Here is a 21,273-nt window from a genome sequence, read left to right as displayed (position 1 = left end):
TCACTGGGTGCAGCCTGGTTTTGCCTTTGTTCTGTTAAGAAACAATGTTTTAGAAAAAAGTTACTTTTTTTTTTTTTTTTTAGGTTATCCTACCTTTTCAGGTAGGTTGAGTTAAGGAATTTTCATATACCTAGACTTCTTCCACCCACATGGGTGTGGTGGGATTAGTTTCAGAGCCTGTGTAAGTGCTATGGGAGTTCAAAGCAAGTACTGCTGTTCCTATTTCCACGTCTAAATCACTTGTACCTAGCATACACAGAACTGGAAGCAGGAGGCCTGTGTTCTGGTCTGCTCATCTGGGTCTTCCCAGGGTAGTGCTGGGAAGCAGAAGCTGGATGAAATTACTCTGTAGTACATGGCTGGCCTGTAAGTCTTAACAGAAGCAGTCTGCATTGGATAATAATACGTTCTTTTAAACAATGCTAATAATCAGCGTCCATTCGTGGGATGTGCAAATTGGAATGTACAATGAGTTGCAAGTACAAGGGAGCCTTGATAATTGAGGAACAATTTGCTTAATTATGTTGCTCTTAGTCAATGTATCATTAAAACAATGAAAAAGTTAAATGATTGTTTAATGTTTGACAGTGTCAATATTTTCCAGTTGCACAGAAAATTTAATAGTCAGGATACACGTATTTGGGAAGGAAAAAAGCTACTCTACAATATATATGAATAGGAATTGGATAAGAATTATAAAGACAAGGTTATTTTACAAAAAACACAACACCTCCCCTTTCCCCCAAAGAAACCCCCAAACCAAACAACCACAACTACTTCATTTACTGCACTAAAATAAAAAGCTGGGGTATGTAGGGGCTTAGAGAAACATAGTACCTTTTGTTCCTCTTCATTATTTTTATAGTTGAGGGATCTTCCATTGCAAAAGTAGTGTTTTTCCTGTTGCTTCTCGGCTACTGAGAGGCTCGTTCTTGAGTAGTAATTGATGTGAAATGTTGAAGTGACCTTGGTCAAAAAGGGATGCATGAGTGTAAGTGCTGACTCAGGTTACCCTATTCAAGTAATAACGTATGGGCCTTTAAAACAACAGATTTGTGTTCTTAGCTGTCTTACTGCAGCTGTCAGCATCTTTTCTCTTTCTGTGACCAGAAAACAGGTTAAATAAGGCATTAAATAAGTCATAACTTCTGTTTCCAAGGAATACTTAAGAAATTGATTACCATTTGAAAAAATATAGATTATAAAGACATACGTAAATACTCTGAAACAAATGGTAATATCTAGATGTTCTTATGTCACTGATGTTACAATTTTGAATTAAACCCCTTGACTTTTCTCATCCTCTGTTAGTGAAAATTTTTGGTAGTATTGTAAGACTTTCTCGATCATAGAAAGAATGCTTTGCTTCTATGTTAGCAGATTCTGTGAAGCCACCGGTCAGCTCTTTACAACCATCTGCAGAGTTACCCTTGCCCATCAACACTTCACCGCCTTCCATGCAAGCAGAATCTTCCCTACCTCCTCCTTATCAGCTTATTAACATCCCCCCACTGGAGTCTTCCTCTGGTCAAGAAGATCCTCAAGACTACCTACTGCTAATAAACTGTCAAAGTAAAAAACCTGAACCAATGAGGTAAGTGACATTTTCTCTTAATAACATTTGTATTACAGGCCAAGAATGTGCTAAAAGCACTTTTTTTTACTGCTGAGTCATTGAATATTTGTGTATGTGATCTGCAGGGGAGGAAGCTGTCTGTAATTTTTGCTTTTCTTTCTACACTTGAACTTTTTGCAGCAATAGTAAGTTGTTTGATCAGTGTAGACCCATACTGCATTTTTCAAAAGTGTGGACAGCAATTGCTAATATCAAGTATCAGATAAATGCAGTGATCCAAGCATTTCATTGTAGCTTGGCACAGAGCAGAGAAGTACCCTTTCTTTAGCTGCAGTCTGGTCTCTTTAGTCCAGTATATGGCAAGAAAATGCTTGAAAAATTCAGCCTTTCTCCCTTCTGGTATTTGGTGGTGCAGTTGTGCCAGTTAAAGCTTTCATGGAAGGGATTCAGTAAAACATGGTCATATTTATTATCACTTGCCAGGTTACCGCATCACTGAACATAGCAATCCTCAAATGGTGTTTGACTACTACTAACACGGTTCAGACTCTCTCAAACAAGAGTAAAAGATGATTATTTTATGATAACTAAGAATGTAGGAGACTTAAACCACTTAATTTCTGTATCCTGAATTTTAACTTTTTCCAAATAACAGGTATTTAAAAACAAGCTCAAATAAGCTTTATTTCTTACTGAATAAAGAGTACCCATACAGTCAGTTCTCCAGAGAAGTGTTCAATAGGAAATTTTAAGGAAACAATTGAGAACTTATACCGAAATAAATGTTTAAGTATTTATCTAACTTCTACTTTTAACTCAAATAAATGTACAGCATCTCCTGCATAGAAGATATGGTATTTATGGTAGCTACCTGGGAAATATCACTGTGGTTTTTTAGAATGGATCATGGTGGCTATCCCTAGAGCAGGCTGCCCAGGGACTTAATGGACTCTGTCCTATGAGATTTAAAAAAAAAAAACAAAAAAACCCACCACAAAAACAAACCAACAACCACATATGAACTTGTCTGGACAAGCTCCAAAGGAGCCTCACCTGACTTTGAAGTTGGCTTTGCTTAGAGGATTGGAAGAGCTGGACCAGATAATCTCTAGAGGTCCCTTCCAACCTTGAGTATTCTGTGGGAGAATTGTATAAATCTCTCTGCTAAGCTTTTTTTCTGCAGTAATTTAAAATAAAATCTGCTGGATTATTTCCAGAAAAATAAACAAAACGTCATATGCAGACAAGTACATGGAAGGCTGAGGAAAGCTTCCTTTGAAAGTGTTTTCATGAGTATTTCACATACTCCCTTAGGGCCATACCTTTTAGTGGCGGTGCCTTCTTCATCAACACCTTGATGCTCTGCCAGTTTTACCTGTGCCATGTGCTCTCCGCTCCCTTGGCATTTTTATCTTGCTCTGTTGTGCCTGAGGAGTTTCCTGCTCAGTTTACTGATGATTACATGGTAGAAAAGTATCCACCCTTTATAGTCTTTCCTATAAAACAGAGGCATGAGCCTACAGTTCCCTCAGAGTATGGAATGTGCAGGTTATGGGGAGCACGGCATGCCCCAAAGCCTCCTGCAAGAGAAGGGGAAACCCAGTGTCTGCTTGCTCAGTGTTAAAGGTTTCAGCGTTTAGTGATATTTAGAAGCTGATGGTGCCAGAGAAGTATGTTGCTGTTCCTGCCAAAAGCTATCAAAAAGTTCAGTATCATTTCTAGAATGGCTTGGCGAAGGAATCTTGATTTCTCATTTCAGCACCCTGGCTCATCAGAAATGCATCTGAGTGCTCGTTTACTTCTGCAGGGGGCAGGCACAGAGTGGATTTCTAATAACACCAGATGAAGCATGTTTTTAGGAGTGATGAAGGTTGGGATGTGTAATTGACTTTCTGACCTGAATTCCACAGTTGTGTGATGTGGAGGTTAAGTAGAAGGGAGTGAAGATTGAGGAGACCATAAAAAGGGGTACAGAACACAACAAAGTGTAGAGTCCATGAGCAGTCTGAAAAATCTCTTGAGGAAGACACTGGTGACGCAGGAGAGATGTTCAGGTGTTGGGGAAGGCAGAAGGTCCAGTGGAGATAAAATGCTGAGGGAACTGAGAAAGAACTGAACAAAGTCTTTGGGAGTGTGGAGAATGTTTAAATAAATTATGTTTTTATAGGAATATTTGAGGACAGTCAAACACTGGCACTGTGATTACTTGAGAATTATATGGGCTTAGTGTATTAGATTTAACTAAGTTCACTACATGGCTGTGTCCTTTTATTAAGAGGCTGTAATAATGAAAATGCAGAGTAATAGTTATGCTGAAGTTGCAATTCCACCTTAAAAGGACTGCTTATATTTCATGTCTGGTATAGTAGGTATTCTGCTGGATTTGGGCTGAACTATAGAGGTTATAGAACTTTTCCTGCAGAATTACAGCTTTGTGTATCTGTTAGAGGGCACTCTGTGCACTACTCTAATCCACATCCTTACAGGTGAAAAAAAATATTAAATGGCTGCATTATTTTCCTAATGATTTCCAGGCTTGGAACAATTTATCTGTGTATTTCATACAACCTTTTTTCCTTAGTGTAAAGTGCAAAGTTTATTAGATGTAATTAAATGTGCAGGTATTGTTACTTGAATGGCTTATTTCTATGACATTTTCCCTTTAGACTTAGAAATTGCTGATTATACAGAGGGAACATTTTCTGTTATAACTTTGCATGTTAACTTTATAGATAATCTGGGAACCACTGAATTTTATTTCAAGACTTTGGGATTCTTTTCCAGGTGAGGCGGGTAACTGAAACATAGAGGAAGTATCTGAGCTGCCTCTTCGAAATTTTTAAGAATTTTAGTGTTTCAGAAGTAACAAATAATTTTGAAGTGCTTCATTGCTGCATCATGCAATGCACCACATACTGTTGTGAGAATATCTTGGATGCAACGTTTGCAGCTGCAATAATCATGCTGTATTTTGTCTAAAATAGTTATATGCTCTGATCACTATTGACTTGAAAGAGCATTGTTCGACTGTAGCATTTACTGAGATTTTTAAGGTTGGTATTTGGAACCTAAATAAGAAAATGCAGCCAAAGACTGTTTCTAAAACCCCTTTTGTTCTGGCTCATTTGAGAGGTATATTGAAATACTAAATACTGTCTTCCTCATCTTTCTTATGTTTATGAACCAGCCAAGGGTCACCCTTTCTCTCGGAAGAAGGGCAGGAATACCTGCTATTAGAAGATTTTGAAAGTAAAAAGATCCCACTGCAGTGAGTGAACAGTAGCCATTCTTGGAACGCGTGTGAGAAATTAATCACAGCGTCATTAACTTGCCTGAAAATACTGTTTGTTGGAGATGTCTTGCATGGTGTTCTGTGAGTTTTAACAGAAAAAAACTATGTAACTTTCGCTTCCATTTTCTGGAAATAGAGCTGGTTTATTATTTATCTATTCACATTTTTACTGTGCTTGCTGTTTCTGTCCCAGACTGCTGGCACACAAGAGCGGTTTTGCTGCCACTTTGTTCATAGTATTCTGTGTAATCGGTCGTATCGATTCCTGCAGATGGGAAAAGAATCAGCTCAAAAGGATGAGTGCTCAAGCCAGCCCAAATACAGCATATTCAAAAATGGGATGATTACCCCTCAGACTAAAACACTTTAAAAACTTTTTTCCTGGGTCTCTTGTCAACAAGTAGTTTTTAACATGTAGAGGCAAGCTTTTTATTGGGCATCCACTGTCTTAGTATCCCGCCTCTTCTCTGTGCATCTTAAAGTCCAGCTCCTGTAGATAGCAGGCTGTACAGTTACCTTTTCTTGATATGTGGAAAGAGGTGTCCAGTCCTAGCAGTGAGTATGGAATAGTTTGTCCACTTAGTATAATTTGCAGGTGTGTGATGGTCAACGTGTGATAACACTGAATTCATGTCACATTCATCCTCTGCTTATAAATAGTGAGGAGTTTTGTGTTATATCCAACTTAGATATTATTTTAAACTGAAGTGGTAAAATGCCACCAATACTTATCTTAACATTCCATTAACAATGGGTTATTCAAGCCAGTTGACTACTTTGAGCTGTTCTGGAGTGAATGGGGAAAATTAAAATTTTCAGGTAACTTTCCAAAGTGTAGAAGTCAGCAAGCATCCTGCACCTGAAATACTTGGGGGAAGAAAAAAAAAAAAAGCAGGAGTAAAGTCTGTCTCTGAAGTCTACTCCTAAACTAAATTTCCTTGAGGTAATGTGAATGAATCAACTATGCATTGTAGATTTTCAGAATTCTACATGGTGTTCTTATCATGATGAGTGGTTAATTATGACTTTTCAAAACTAGTTAAACTTCAGAGGCTGAATTCCCTGTCTTCATTTTGGCATAAACTGCATTTGTGGCCTGTGTTTCAGACTGTCTTCAAACTTCTAGCCTTGCAAAATCAGATTGGTTACAACCCGTTCATATTTTGAAAACTATTTCAGTGGGCACAGAAGTTGATTCCAAAAGATTACTTCTAAAAACATGAAGTAATTCAGAAATGTCCTCTCATAATGAGAAATCTAAGTTGTTGCCATCAGTGAAGCAAATGACAGGCCTGGCTGCCTCATGTGTCATTATTTTTTAAAGTCTTCTGTTTTCACAAGTGCTTGTGGTCAAGACAGAAGCAGCAGTATTCACTTAAATCCAGAAAACCTCCTAAATACAAAAATTATAGCATTTGTTGCTTACGTCTGATGGGTAATCCTTAAGCACTGGCTTTGTACATGTGCTGTTACTGCATTTTGAGCTTTAGTTATATTCTTCTGTATGCTTTTGTAAGATAAATGTAGTGTTTATATTTTATTTCTGTAGTTTTGGAAATATTTTCATTTTAAAGTATATCCTAGGGGTCTGGAACTAAGAATTTTGGTTCTACAGTTGATTGTCAGTGTCCAGCTTCTCTAGACTGCCCACTTTATTTTTGTAGCTTATAAAATACAGATCATAATCCTTGCCTACTTGCACATGTGAAATACAGTTTTGCGGGACTTTGGTCTGGATGAATACCAGAAAACAGAAGAGTACATCTAGAAAGTGAGGAACCCCTGAATGAATCCTTCAAGTAAAGGGCAAGGGCTGCAGCAGGGGCTGAGCTCAGAGTGTTACTAGTTGCACAGTATGTTCGCAATTTGTTATATACTCTGTAGCCTTAGGTAGTTTCTTCAGTCCTATGTGCTCTGTCTTATTCCAAGTGTGTTAAATTTCCAGTGGTTCATCAGTGAATTTTTAAAGGTTTGAGGCAAAGGAAGTAAATGTCAGCAAACAAGAAATACGTTTTTGATGGTCAGCATCATAAAGGACATGGGAAGTTTCACTTCCTTGGTTGTGTCAAGGATAAACATTTAATGAGAACATTCTCTTCTTTTTCAGGGGTCTGTTAAGCTAAATGCAGATTAAAGTTCAGAGTCACCTAGAAAGCAATTCCAACCACTGAGACAGAATTTAAATCTATGTTTAAAATAGTAACCAGAGCAAAATTAGTGTACTTTTCCTAATGAATGCCCCCCCCCCCCCCCCCCCCCCCCAAAAAAAAAGCTAATGGAAAAAGGTGATATAATCAAAGCCTGAGAAGAACTCTCATAAGCTGTTCAAACTGATGGAAGACTGTATCTCTGATATTAAACAGAACAAAAACCAGTTGGTTAGGTGAAAGATGTTTTTCTTGACTGCAGATGTCCAGTCGAAGCTAATCGTGTGTGTTCCCTTGATAACTGGCAGGGAGGCACTTTGGGAGTGATTCATTGGGTATAGATGATATCTAAGAAGAACAGATTGTGTTTCACACAGTCCCTGTTTCTCCAATGACGGCAGAGGAACCGTAAATGAATAGCTAAACTGGACTCCTTTCTCCTCAGGTTACCAGAATCCTGGGAGATGAATCCAGCTGCCCCTTAAGAAAGGAAGTTTTGTGCCTTCTTACTCAGAAATTGAAATTTGAATAATAATAAATAATGGTTGTGATCACTTTAAGGTAGAGAGCAACTTAAAATAAGGGGGAAAGAATGTTTCTTGTGTTCCTCAGAAGTTTTACGAACTGCGTGGTCTGGTTGCTTAATAGAGCTTAGTAAGAGTAGTGTAGCAGCTATTCATTGATACGCAGGCATGCTGAAATATTTACATACTGGTATGGTACTGTGGTAATGAAAATACTGTGGTATGATTGATCAGAAAGTGTATGGACTGCATTAACTCCACCTGTGTTAGTATTTTGCAACTCTCTTGACTTTTATTTAAGCAAGGAGTCTGACTGATAACAGAATTTCTCTGCCTGGAGCAAGGTAACTGGGGAGGTTTACAAAAAAAGAAAAGAAAAAAAAGATTGCAATATGTTTACTTTCCATGTAAGCTTACTGGTACTGGTTAGTACCACTATTAATGAGTGCTGTTCTCATAAAAGATGGAATTTCTAAAAAAATCAAAGGTAAACTACTGTGTAATTTTATCTAATGACACTGCCTTAACTTGCATTCAAGACAGAAGCACTCTGTTGAACATACATCCTATGGATTGTTTTTTCCCTCCCAAAGAGCATGCTATCTTCCTCCTGTTTCTGTTCTTATCACTTATGTCTCGCTCCTTTATGTATTTCAAACTAGTTTTATATGGTCAGTAGATAACTTCAGGCATGCACTTAAGCACGTTACAAGCAGCCATATTTTTTCCTCTTACATTTTTTTTATACTGATTAAAACTAGCAAGTACTGCAAACCCAAGGATTGAGTGTATTATTTTTACCTTTAACAGTGCCATTAAAGTGCTGCAGTTTGCAGCATGGGTTTAAAAAAAAAAATTAAAATCTCCCAGCCCCCAAACAAGCTCTGCTCCAAACGGGCGTTGTGATAATCACTTGCTTTATGAAACATCAACTTGTTGTTTAGCTGCTGCTAAAGCTCCACACTTGTGTTATCTGTTTCACATGCATGGATTTGTATGTATATAGTTACTCAGGATCCTTCTTAAGTACTACTGTTTGTTTAATAATTGAGTTCTTGCATTTCATTAAAAAAAAGAACACACAATTGAGACTGATAGACTTTTTGTTTGTATTTTAAGTGTTGTGTTTATTATTTATAGTGTTTGTTTTCTTTATATGTTCATCAACATTTTAATCTTACAATCTTATGTGTAGATCTCATGCTGACTCTGCAAAATCCAGCTCTTCTGAAACAGACTGCAATGATAACGTGCCCTCCCACAAAAATCCTGCTCCATCAGCGAGCAAGCATGCTGTGAATGGCTTTTTTCAGCAGCAAGGTGTCTATGACTCTCCGCCTTCTCGTACTGGACTGACACCGGCAGACTGCAGCCTTTATAACTTGCCCAGGAGTTACTCACAAGATGTTTTACCGAAGGCAGCATCTCCATCTGGGACTGATGCCGAAGGAGAGCAACATGTTTTCAGTACCCCATCAGCAACATCTTCATTAGACGCACAGATGAGACACATCTCCATTAGCTATGACATTCCCCCCACACCTGGAGGTACTTACCAGATTCCACGAACTTTTCCAGACGGAACATTGTCTCAGACTTCAAAACTGGAGACTATTCCAGATATTCCTCCACCTCGGCCACCAAAACCTCACCACGCTGCAGATCGATCTCCTGTGGAAACATGTAGCATTAGTCGCACTGCTTCAGACACTGATAGTAGTTATTGCATCCCTACAGCAGGAATGCCACCCTCGCGCAGTAACACCATTTCAACTGTAGATTTGAATATCTTTCGTAAAGGTAAGTATTTCGTATTTTATCCTGCTCTTCCAGAATTTTTGTGTTAAATGATGCGATCTTGTGATGAGTTACATGATGTGAATTATACAAGTGGGCTGAATGAAATGAGGGGCGTTTCTAGCCTTTAGGAACAAGTGTGTAACCCTTCACAAAGCAGTCTGTAGTTGCAATGTTTAAAGTATGTCAGAAAGAGGAAAAAGATGATTATTAAAGGAAACTGACAAAACAGCAAAGGACAGGACATTAATAAGGGATGTATATGGCACTGTGGCATTCAGTCTTAGCTAAAAATATTTGAAGACCTGGACATATTTATGGTGTCACTCTTCTTTAGAAGTGAGTGAAGCAGTGAAGAACTAATAATATTTTTTTTGTGTGTGTGTGAATAATCTCATATAAGGTGAGTTCAATACTGCCGTTATCAGTCTTCCAGAACGACCGAAGAAACATTAGCTATATAGTGGTCCAAATCTGCAGAAGCTGAAAGTGTTTCATGAGGGTCTTTGGGACTTGGTGTGTACTCAGACTTTGATATCAACCCTGATTTATTGATGGTTGCCACTAACCTTTATTTATTTGCTTGGCATAGATATGCTTACTGCAGTTTTTAAGTGTAATTACAGTTGCTCCTTATAGTCACCTAGATGTTGGTGTTACAGATGTGCTAGTGCAATTTTTTAATTGTTCTTCCTTTAGCAGCTGGTTGTGTATCAGGTCCTAGCAAATCTAGTGGAGCTACTTTTAGTTAAGTGGTTTGGGGTTTTTTTTTCTGCCTGTGGTTTTTTTTTCCCCAGTTCTTATTCTCTCAGATTTAAACTCAAGAAATACAGGGAGAGGTAGAGATTGGGAAGCTGGTATTTATTGGTACAGAGAGCAGTTGTTCTAGTCTTGTTAACCACTCTTGGGCTAAGAGTTTCATTTTTCTTTTCAGGTTCCCAAGGCAGATGGGGATTAGAGTGTTACTTTTGAAGTGAAATTTCAAACTGGTTAGAATCGATGCTAATGTTACGGGGGGGTGGTGGGGTTAAAGTTGTGTTAGATGCAGAATGGGAGGCTGAAATGAGGAAGGGGCTGGGTCTTCTGGAGGAGGCAGTACACAGAGTGGAAGTGATCATACAGGCACTTGGATGGTATTATCCTGTCTATCATTCATACTGTAGGCTAAGCGTAATAATATGGATAGTTGTTAGTGTTTTAAAATGACAAAGTAACACCCTGAAAGACCTTTCTTTGCTTCACTTATCTTCTCTCATTTTGCTGTTTATAAGTGAGTACTTTCACAGTAAAGCTGAGATCTCCTGAGGCTGACCAGGTAGTCTTTCTGAAAATAATGTTTTAATTTTGCACTTAATAGCAGAAGTGTATATTTTTTCCCCTGAGGTGGAAATCTCCAAAAAACTTGAGAGGTTTTTTCAGAGCAAGGTGGTGGTAAAACCTGGAGTTTGCCCACATTTTCTGTCTTGGCATCAGGAGGGAGGTCATGCCTGTTGCAGGGTAAGGCAGCCTGTCGCCTCCATGGGTGAGTGCGACCTGGGAGGCAGATGACTCACAAAACCCCCTGTCCACCAGAGAAGCAGCCACAAAGCTGAGGACCTCCTTAATGTGAAGTGCCAACAGTCAGGATCCTGGAAATGGCGAGATCTTTGGTTCTGTAGCAGTTTGTTCAAACAGAGTCTGTGGAGACCACACTGGGGAGTTGAGAGCAGAGATTCACCTGTTCCTGCAACAGATTTGAATCAGTACTTATCAAGGTTCAGTCAGAAAACTTTTCTCCAGACCCTAAATTACATCTGCTGTTTGTTTATTTTAGAACAGGTTTTTCATGAGGGCCCAGTATCTCAAAACCTACTGTTGCACTAAATTTTTACACCTGCCTATTTGACAGGAAGGCTGCTGCTGCTTTGAAAGGGAGAATTACTTTTTCTTTTCTTGCCATGGAAAAATGCCACTGTAAGAGCTTCAAGTTGTGACTGATGAGTGCTATGTTTGTTTGTGAATACAGTTCTTTTGCATATACAGATAAAATCTATGGGCCACAGCTTCAGGAGGTGTGTTTGTATGCTCTCAGAAGCAGACAGTAAACAACAACAGACTCTGGATGCCTGGTGCCAAGTGACAGGAACAGGAATGATAAATAGCAACTTTCTCTTCTTGTTTCTTTAGAAATTAGTTCTCAAGACTGTTATGATATTCCACGAACGTTTCCGAATGACAGATCTAATTCATTGGAGGGCTTCCATAACCACTTTGTAAGTATGACTTGATCTAATGAGAGGCGACAGTGACAGTGCTTGAATGCTCTTTGTTCCCATGTAAAAAAAAAAAAAAAAAAGGCAAGCTGTACGGTGTTTGTGGTTTTTCAGTTTCAGTAGAATATATTAATCTGAGTAGATTAGGTTAAAAAAACTCATATGATTCACAGCTGATTGCATAACTTATTTTGTTAAAGGAAATATATGTTAATTCTAGAAAAACAGAAGCATGTTGACAGTGGGAAGTGTTTCAAGTGAAGAACTAGATGAAAATTATGTCCCAATGAATCCCAACTCTCCTCCACGACAGCATTCCAGCAGCTTCACTGAACCCATCCAGGAAACAAACTATGTACCAATGACACCAGGCACGTTTGATTTTCCGTTATTTGGAAAGCAAGTCCCTCCTCCTGCTCACATGGGTTTCAGGTCCAGTCCAAAGACCCCTCCCAGACGGTCAGTACCTGTTGCAGAATGTGAGCCACCGCCAGTGGATCGGAACCTCAAACCAGACAGAAAAGGTGAGGAAAATATCCAATAGAAGTTGATTTTTATCATCTAAGAAAGTAACACAGCTCTCCCAACTTCTGATTTATGGAAAATGATAATAATTTTAGAAATTATTTTTATCCTATGAGACAGCCATAACATAAAGGAATCCTTTTTAACCATATTAAATCATTCGATAACAATGCCAAATAGAAGCATAGGTTTAAATTTTATTGCTCTAGTTACTAATGAAAAAATGACACAGAACTGCTAACACTCAGAAGTAGGAGTTTTGATCCTTACACACAGAAGGCAGTTAGCCGATTTGTGATGGAGAGAGCACACGAGGCATTGGATAGAATACACATTTATGGCTGTAACAATGCTTGGTACAGGATCAGTACACATTTCATTTTATGAAGTGAAAGTTAAAAATAACTATTAGGTGTTTGGTTTTGATGTAAATATTGTTAGAAGAAATCAGTTGTTACAACAAGAATGAGTTGTATACTGTGCTGCTTTTTAGTCCTACTCAAAGTATGCAATGATGTTACAAATTTTTACATAGAATAATTCTTACAAATGTGTTCAAATGAAGAAAGAATTAGATTGAAGAAGTAGTGTTTACTATTAAATAGGTAATCGTAAGTCCTCATTTCGGTGTGTAAAAGCAAGGGGAATCACTTGATCTTGGAACTGCTTAATACTTAAGTGTTAGTGGCCAAACTGCTTAATACTTAAGTGTTAGTGGCCACACGTGGCAGTCACAAAAGACGTTTAATGTGCATGTGGGCTATGAGGTTACCATATGTATTTTCCTTGGGATCCAAATGGGAGGAGGGAACTTCTAATTCAAGCCAGCTCTTATGATATGTTTGCTTTATCACAGGAGCTGGGTTCCATGCTTATATTGAAATTTGTATAAAATGTGGTAGGTGAAAATTTCCTTGCCTTCATAGAGTGTGGTAGATTAAACAAAGTCATAAAGCAAAAGGAAAACTAGCTTTATGTGGAAATATTTTAAACTGCTGAATGTGTGGAAGATTACTGTTGAGTTTGAGGAAGCTGCAACAACTTCAATGACAAAATTGAAAAATCTCCAAATTTTAGATGGCCCCTTCAAAGCTGTCCAAAAAAAAAAAAAAAGGTCTTGAATCTGGTGTGTACTGGATTTACTTTTCCTTAAAATAAGGATTATTTGGGTGACTGGTGTTCTTAAGAAACAAAGATACTGTGCTCTGTCCGTAAGAGATATTTGTATAGAGAATCGCTAATAAATAGCTTAGACTTTTCAGTTAATCTAAGATGTTTCTGTCAGCCAGCATATCAGAAATACAGGTAAACGTTTGAGGAACTTATTTCCATACTACACAGTTTTTCAGACAAGATAACTTTCTTGTAGAAGTGGGAACTAAAGAACAGTAGGTCAAATATCTGCACTACTTTGTATTCGAGTAAGCCCTATTTTTAAAACTAAGTCCTTAAAAAAATCGGTATTTACATTGAGAATGGATGGCTTCATTTTGGGGAAAACTCGACAGCAAATATTCAGATGATCCAAAATATTCACTAACTAAACCTTTAAGTATATTTACCACTAAGTGAAAACAGCCTGTCATTAAGTGAAGTAGACAATACCATCATGGTATAGATGATCTTGGTGTAAAGTGGGAAGTACCATGTCTCATTCTGGCTGTCCATCTCCAGGAAACAGTGCATGGCCTTTTTCAAGACCTTGGCTCTCTGCTTGTGTCTTACTGTTTCCATGTTACCAGACAGTAGTTTTGTTTAGTTTTTAAGAAATACTGGCTAGTAACAGATTGATGAAAGACAATATTGGAAAATATTCTCAAAATAAACACTGAACTGCTTTAAAATATTTTCCCTGACTGGCCAGTTTGTGCATTTTACTGATAAACTGTTTGACCTTCAAAAGTAACAGATTTCTGTGTTGAAAAGCTGCTCACTTTAGCAGTGCAAAGCAGTCACACAGATGTCTGCTGGGGCAGCATTGCTGCTCTTGCATCTCTTGTCTTGAAACTGAATTAGTGTCTTAGATTCTAAAAGTGGCATGTAAGGCTCCTGCTTTGCTCCTATCCTCAAATGCTTTACAGCTAGAAAGGACTTAGCTAACCTCAGGGAAAAGATATTTTTTTTCCTCCTTTTTTAAGATGTACTAACATACCTCTTAATGAGTGTAGAGTGACTGGCTGGTTTTTTTGCCTGTAGACTTTTAGAAGCTGTTATAGCTGTGAAATAATGAGATTATTTAATATAATTTAGAAGAGAGAGTAATTTTACAGTAAAACTGTCCCCAAAAGTAAGTATTGTATAGTAAAAGCTTAGGGGCTGGAAAAAAAAAATTTGTGAAGATCTTGAGCTACAAAGAATGGTAATGATTCTGATTTATCACTAAGGGTTTTTATCTTGGCAACATACACATGCACAGAGGCTCACTCAAATTTTATCAGGTGTGTTACTGTGAGTTTCCCATTGTTGTGAAAAGCAGATACGACACATCAGGATGGTAATATATTCCCATTTTAGTAGTTGAGTTCTCCATGCAAATAACTTCTTCCAGAGATACCTTTGGGGAAATAAAACTGCAGTTCCTTTTGTATTAAAATACAATAAAACTCCTGGTTTTGTGGATCATTACCTAACTAAAATGAGCATGGAAAAGCAGCACAGTAGAATACAAAGCACAGCTTTCAAGTTCCTGTAGCAACTTCTATTATCAGGTTGTTTCTGCTTATATAAATGTACTATAATGATCTTCTGCTACAAATAAGTGCACGGAAAGCATTAAGTTGGCTGTTATCCTCAGTAAAACTTAGCAAGACATAAAAAGGGAGTAAATGGTACACAAAATAGCTACCTCCTAGGTATTGCTTCTTTAATTTTAATATTTTTTTTTAAATATGCAATTGGTTCAAGAGTTTCTGTTGAAAGACTACTGCTGCTTCTCTAAAAGATGGTATTACTGCAGAGATCAAGTGTGTCGGTGATAAGGCCTCTAGGTATATGAGGGCCCATCTCATGTTCTGTCTGAAGAAGCTGCTGTATCTTTTTTTTTTTCCCCATCCCTCCCCCCCCCCCCCCCCCCCCCCCCCCCCCCATTAGATACAGATTCCTGAAAAAATAGTGTTTGCACTGCATCCAAGTAACAATCCCTTTTTGGTAGCTGTCCCTGTTACTGAGAAGTATCACCATCACCTTTCATGTGAGCGTTAGCTCTAGCTCAGTAATGTTTCTGTGGGCCAGGGAAGTTTATGATAAAAATAAAAGTCAGTGATAAAAATGCGTTTGACAGAAAAATAATGCAGTAAAACTAGCACATAAAGAACACACTGCTTTTTGTTGTCATGTATATGCTTAGCATCTCTATTTTCTTCTGGTTTAAGGGTTTACTGCTTGCAGACAGTATACTTTGACAAGGGTAGAAAATGGAGGGCTCAGCGATGGCAGTGGCCATGCTGTTGCATACAGACTGCTGCTCTCCCCTCTGCTGTTCTGTTTTGTAAACCTGAGATGAAACAGATACTCTGTTACTTCTGATTCTGCTGTCTTTGAAGAGTAATGCATCAGGCAGCAAGGATCTGGCAGTCTGTCTATCGACAGTAGTGACTGTTATGTGTATGTCTCCACAGATCTGATATAAGCACATGACATTCTGGATACTTTATCAAGTTGTTAAAATTCTTCAGATTTGTAAGAGCAGGTACAGTTACATACAAGTAGTGACTGTGACAGAGGACTGAGTCATGAAAAATCAAGAACATGGGTAAACTAAATTCTGAGGGAGGGTACTTGCGCAGCCCACCTGTGGGAGCAGCCTGGGCCTGGAGCCATGGTGACCTATGGGATACCCTCTGTCTTTTTCCACCAGTTTCTAGAAGAACTTTGGTTTAGACCATGGGTTAAAAAAGAATATTTTTTTTTTTAAATAAATATATAGCATTGCGATTACGCTACATTTTCATGTAGTTTTATTTTTCTAGCTCACAGCTGCTTCTGTAAATGCGGGGAGCTTCCAGTATTTTCTGGAAGTCTTGAAAGTAATTTCAAAACACGGTGTTGGCTTCTTGCCCCAATACCTTGAATCAAAGCACTTTACTATTTCTTTAGAGAAGCATACCAAAAGGTAAGTGATATACTGCTTGGGACAAAATGGAAACTGTTTGGCAGGTGCTTTTCTGCATTCACTTGTAATTGAATGACAAAAATAATCTCTCTTTTAATTTGTTTGTGGTTGTTTGATTTTTTTTCCCTGGGGTGCTATTTCTTTTATTATAAAGAACCATTGTGTATATTGTATTTCTGCTTTTTCGCTGCTTTAGCTTGCCACAGTTGCATGTAGTCATGACGCTACATTGGAAGCATTATTGCTAGCAAAAGGCTTCAAGCGGAATAAATAATTGCATCCATCCGTGCAGTTGGGTCTTACTCTCTGAATCGGTGAAAGACTGACTGGTTCTGCCACAGAGTGGTTATGTGACATTTGTTTTTACAGTCACATGTTCCTTCTTCAAAATAGTGTTTATCCAAGAAGGAGTGGTAGATTTAAAGATGCCCAAATGCAGTGAGGTGAGGACTCGGATAGCTAAGACAGAAAAAACAGCCAGGTTTTCTTCTGCTCCACCTTGTACTTTCGCTGGGGCTCTGCAGAGTATCTGAATAGGGTTGTGATGTGAGGCAGTAGATCCTGTGTTCTCCATCCTGCTGACAGCCTGCAGGACTGTAGTGGACGTTTCGGCACTCCACAGGGACCACTGTCTAGCAAGACAGGTCCCAGGTGGCTGTGCTGTCAGCCCACAAGAAGTTTTTAAGGCCTGACAGAGGTCTGTGAGTCTAAGTGACCTCAGTCTTCAGTACAAATGTGACATAAGCCAGAGATCAAGGAAAGTGCATGGTCAAAAATAAAAGGGGATAGGATGTGAATTGTTTTTTATGGATCAGGAGGAAGCATTTGAGTGATGCAGCATTTGAGATGGGGGTGCTTGTCTTTGAGCCTCCTGCCCTGTGATTTCTTTCCATGAGTAGGAGGGTGGAGTTCATGATCTTAAAGCAAGACTTTAAGACTAAAAACTAGAAAATAATAATAATGTAGAAATACTTGTTTAGGAGCTGTCCAGAAGGACTCCTTATAGCTACGTTACTTTTAGTATGTGTGTATATATCTCATCTGTGATGTTCAGAGGTCTTAAGAAATAAGTGCTTCCCATCTTGACTGACAAAACTTATTGTTTCAATATCTGAATCAAACAGGTCGTTCAGTGATGGAATTGGTGATGGCAGAATTTGGAGTTTGATGTCCTACGTACTGTAACTTGGTAACTTCTCTTTTCTGAGGGGCAGCATGTCTCTGTCCCAAAATGGGTTCTGGAACCTTAAAAAGGTTCTGGAAAGAAATATATGAACCGTAGGCATGTGGCTGAATTAAGAATTCATGACCATGATGGAATGAAAATAAAAAGTTAAATCTCATTCACTTGGCTGTAGTGTAACACTGCCATTTTTAGAATGTTTTTGATTCATAGCACTTAAAAACAATTTACAAGAGAGTTCAGTTTAGCACAGATCCAAGTTCAGGGTCATGGGGAGCTGTGATAGAACAATGCATTCGAGATCACTAAGCAGATTGCTGACAGAGAGTGTAAAGATCTTGGGATTCACAGCTTACAACATGGTACTGGACTTTGCTCCATTTGTCCTGATTGTATTTGCCCAAATATTGTCAGAGTTTAATTGCATTCAAGATTATTTAAACAAATTTTCAGCCCTAGTTTTGGGTTGGTTTAGACAGATTATTTTGCTGATAGTAAAAATAACCAATAGGTAGCGTAGTGCATCTTCATCTTTGTATTTTTTACGAAAAATTTATCTTTCAACAAAAATATATCAACATTTAGTATTACATGCTTCCTGCAACCTGAGTCCATACAATTGCTTTTAAAAGAGGCTGCTGCTTGGCCCTGGTAATTTTCAGCCCAGCAAGTGGTAAATTAGGATTAGAGACAGTGAGTGATGCACACATTTCTTTTCATGCCAGCAAAATACCTCATTGCACCTTGAAAAACAAAAGACAATAAACAAAAGGAAACCAAGGTAGAGGAAAGATATTCTCACTGAGTCAGGAGTTGTGATTGTTTTAAAAACGTTAAAAATTTTATCTAGTTGTTTTTCTTGTAGATTTGTCTCATTTAAGGTGTTACAAGACATAATTTATGTGGTTATACCACAAATGCGTGGACCGTTTATAAAAAAATGTGGCTGTATCTTTGCCACGACTACTCATGAGCATCTCCCAAACAGATTAACTTGATAGAAAATTCCAATTTTCTTTCTTTAAGAGCACAGGACCACTTTGAAGAGGTACTTGTGTACAGGGCTTTCATGTGGCAGTAAAGCATTTGCCACGTTCTGGCCCCTGTAGGACTCCCTGTGATGCTGCTAGATGACTGACATAATCACCTGTTGTTGTAGTGTAGTATGATGCTGTAAAAATCCCAAGCAAAGTAGGCGGTAGTTAGGGAATTTAAGAACTCTAATTAATCGTGAAGTTCCTAGTAAACAGTTCCCTTGTTAAATATTTACATGTTTGAGTGTCTGAGTTGGTCAGTGTGAACATACTGCATGTCCTGATACAGCAGGAGCACCGCACCATCCTGAAATAAAACTTCAGGAAAACAGTTAAGGCATTTGTGACAACAGGAGCTGACAATTCTTTAAAAATAATAGTAATTAGAAGCTGGCAGCACTGCAGTGTTCTACGCTATCATGGTTGTCTTGGGTATTCTTAAATAAAGGATCACTCATTTTCTCAGGCTTTAGGACAAGTAGGCATTGAAAAATTTTGAATGGTGATTTTAATCAGCAGCAAGAACTGAACTGAAGATCTGGTTTCACAACAACTTTTCTGAACAGAAGTACTGTTTATTTTGCTTTTAAGAAATCCATGTGTTTAATCCTTCCATTTACTCTTGGAAGCTATACCTCCTGTTCATTCCATTTTGGAATTTAAAAAAATAAAATTTTGGGGGGTGTTGTGGTGCTTCCTCAGAGTTCTTAAGGCAGACTGAATACAAATTTATTGATTTTATTTTTTTCTGGTTTTTTTTCCCCCACAAGCTCCAAAGACTCAGTTTAGCTGAAAACTGTGTTTCCTCCATAGCTGTACTAAATCACTTCTACAAGGTTAGTTTTTACTTAATAGCTTTAAATGAATTTTATGCAGCTCCTTGATATGATAAATCAGTTCTTAACTTGCAGCTGTGACTTGTCTTATAAAACCTTGAAACAACAGGTAATTTCAGGTAAAGAATCCATTTGGATGGCTGCATTGCAGGTGCAAAGGAAGGTATGGTTTATTGTTCTAAAAAAATGTAAACATAGGAGCTTTCCGAAGACAAAACTGCAAGACTTGCTCTGACACTAACGGTAGAGATGGTGGTGTTGAATTCCAGAGATGCTAGGTAGAGCAGGAACAAAAGAACATGGATAATAAAACCCTATTTTTTTTCTTCCTTACATACAATTTTTCTTTTCTTCTCCATGTGCTTAATGCCTTTTTAAGGAAACACAGGTTTTGATATACATATTGTCATGCTATTCCCTTGGCTTTTTAAAATAGACTTAATGTTAGGGTTGGGTTTTTTTCCAGTGAGCAAGTTTTTTGGTTTGGGGGGGGGGGGGCCGGGGGGTGGTGAGTGTTTGGGGTTTTTTTTTGGGGGGGGTGGTTGTTTTTTAAAGGTGAGGTAAGGAGCGATCCCTTGGCCTTTCATGAATCTTAGTGCCACTTTAAACTACTAATCAATAAACACTCCAGAACACTGTCTTAGAACACTTTGCTATTGAATGCTTTTAGTTCATCATGCTTCAGGGGCTTTTAAAATACAGACATGTGGAGTTACTCACAAATTAGAGCAATCAAATAGTATTTGAATGATTAATAGCTTTGGTATTCTCTGAATAGTTTTTATGGCATTTGGCAAATATTTTATGAATACCAGTGAACCTTAGCTGTCAGATGCAGTTGGACTTCTCTATAATCAGATATTTTTTCCAATTCACTCTTAATTTCTTGAGTGTTCAAAGTACCAGTGCTCTGAGAAAAGTGCTTTTGAGAAGATAAAGACACCTAAGAAAACTGGAGAGCCTCTCTTTAGGTGCTTTTTATATTTCATAATATTGAAAGAATAAGTTGATTTCAGTTTGGTTTTACTGTCCTAAAGAGACTATTTATCACCATCCATGTGGTATCACTGACCCAAACTAAGCACATTATTGATATTCCTGTTTGTTGCTGGATACCGGTATGGAAATAGATACGAATGTTTTATAACTAAATACATGTTTTTAATTAGAAGTACCTTGGCAGGAAATAGTCTTAATAAAAACAGAGATGAAAAAGCAAATGCAGGATATCTGTAGAGCTCTGTGCTGAAGACCGTGTACTTGGGAATCAGAGTTCATTGGGGTGAGGAAGAGAAGGAAAGGGGGAGTTTATTCTGCAGAATTGAAAACCAAATAATAAACCCTGTGGGAGTAAGGCCATGAGCTTCAGGCTTGTTTTTTAAAGGAAAAGCCTACCATGTTTCTGAGAACTGGAATTCTTGGACCTCAGTGCAAATTTCAGTTTCCTCTAATTACAGAGAAAGTGGGGAAAGGTGCGTATTTTTTAAAGGAAACAAAAACTGCTGTTGGTTATGTCTCTCAAAGTACTTTCATGGATGTGGGGCACTTACGTGGCTGTTTTTGCCTTTTACTCTCCCCCTCCTATTCCAAGTAAAAGCACTGCTCTAGCATTCCTGCGTCTGATCTTCTTGTCCCATGAGGATTAGTCCTGTTGGCCAGGAAACAGCATTAACAGGTCATGCATTTCTTAAATTTTATGTCACGGTAGTAGATTTACCTTAGAAAACTTAAGCTGGTATTTAAGTAGAGCATTGCCCTCTTTCATGAGGATATTTGCAGTTTCCTGATGTAAAATCCTTTACCAGCAAGCCATGGAACAAGCAGCCAGTTGGAAAAGAAGCGTTCTTAGAAATCTTGTCTAGTACTACTCCTTCAAGGCAATAGCCTGAAAACAAATGAGGCTCTACAGTGAGTGGTTTACGTCCTCAAAACCAAAAATGTTTAAGACCCACTTACTCTGATGCAGGAATTTGCTCCAGTGGGGACCCCTTTTTTC

General features: G+C 38.2%; 1 protein-coding gene across 6 annotated transcripts in view; it reads left to right on the top strand.

Moving 5' to 3' along the window:
- Nucleotides 1-21,273, top strand: part of GAB1 (GRB2 associated binding protein 1) — a 101,302-nt gene that overhangs the window by 68,121 nt on the left and 11,908 nt on the right. For 3 of the 6 annotated variants that reach the window (XM_056362674.1, XM_056362684.1, XM_056362712.1), the window contains exons 3-6: nt 1,378-1,594; nt 8,735-9,339; nt 11,503-11,588; nt 11,809-12,112. In XM_056362674.1, coding sequence (XP_056218649.1) covers nt 1,378-1,594; nt 8,735-9,339; nt 11,503-11,588; nt 11,809-12,112 — 1,212 coding nt within the window. The remainder of the gene's footprint in view (nt 1-1,377; nt 1,595-8,734; nt 9,340-11,502; nt 11,589-11,808; nt 12,113-21,273) is intronic. The other 3 variants (XM_056362678.1, XM_056362693.1, XM_056362703.1) reach the window with 2 other exon arrangements.

The sequence above is a fragment of the Falco biarmicus genome, chromosome 1, assembly GCF_023638135.1.
Source record: "Falco biarmicus isolate bFalBia1 chromosome 1, bFalBia1.pri, whole genome shotgun sequence".
In the NCBI taxonomy this organism is placed as follows: domain Eukaryota; kingdom Metazoa; phylum Chordata; class Aves; order Falconiformes; family Falconidae; genus Falco; species Falco biarmicus.
Note: the sequence above shows the minus strand (reverse complement) of the source record. Positions and strands in the feature narration are given on the sequence as shown.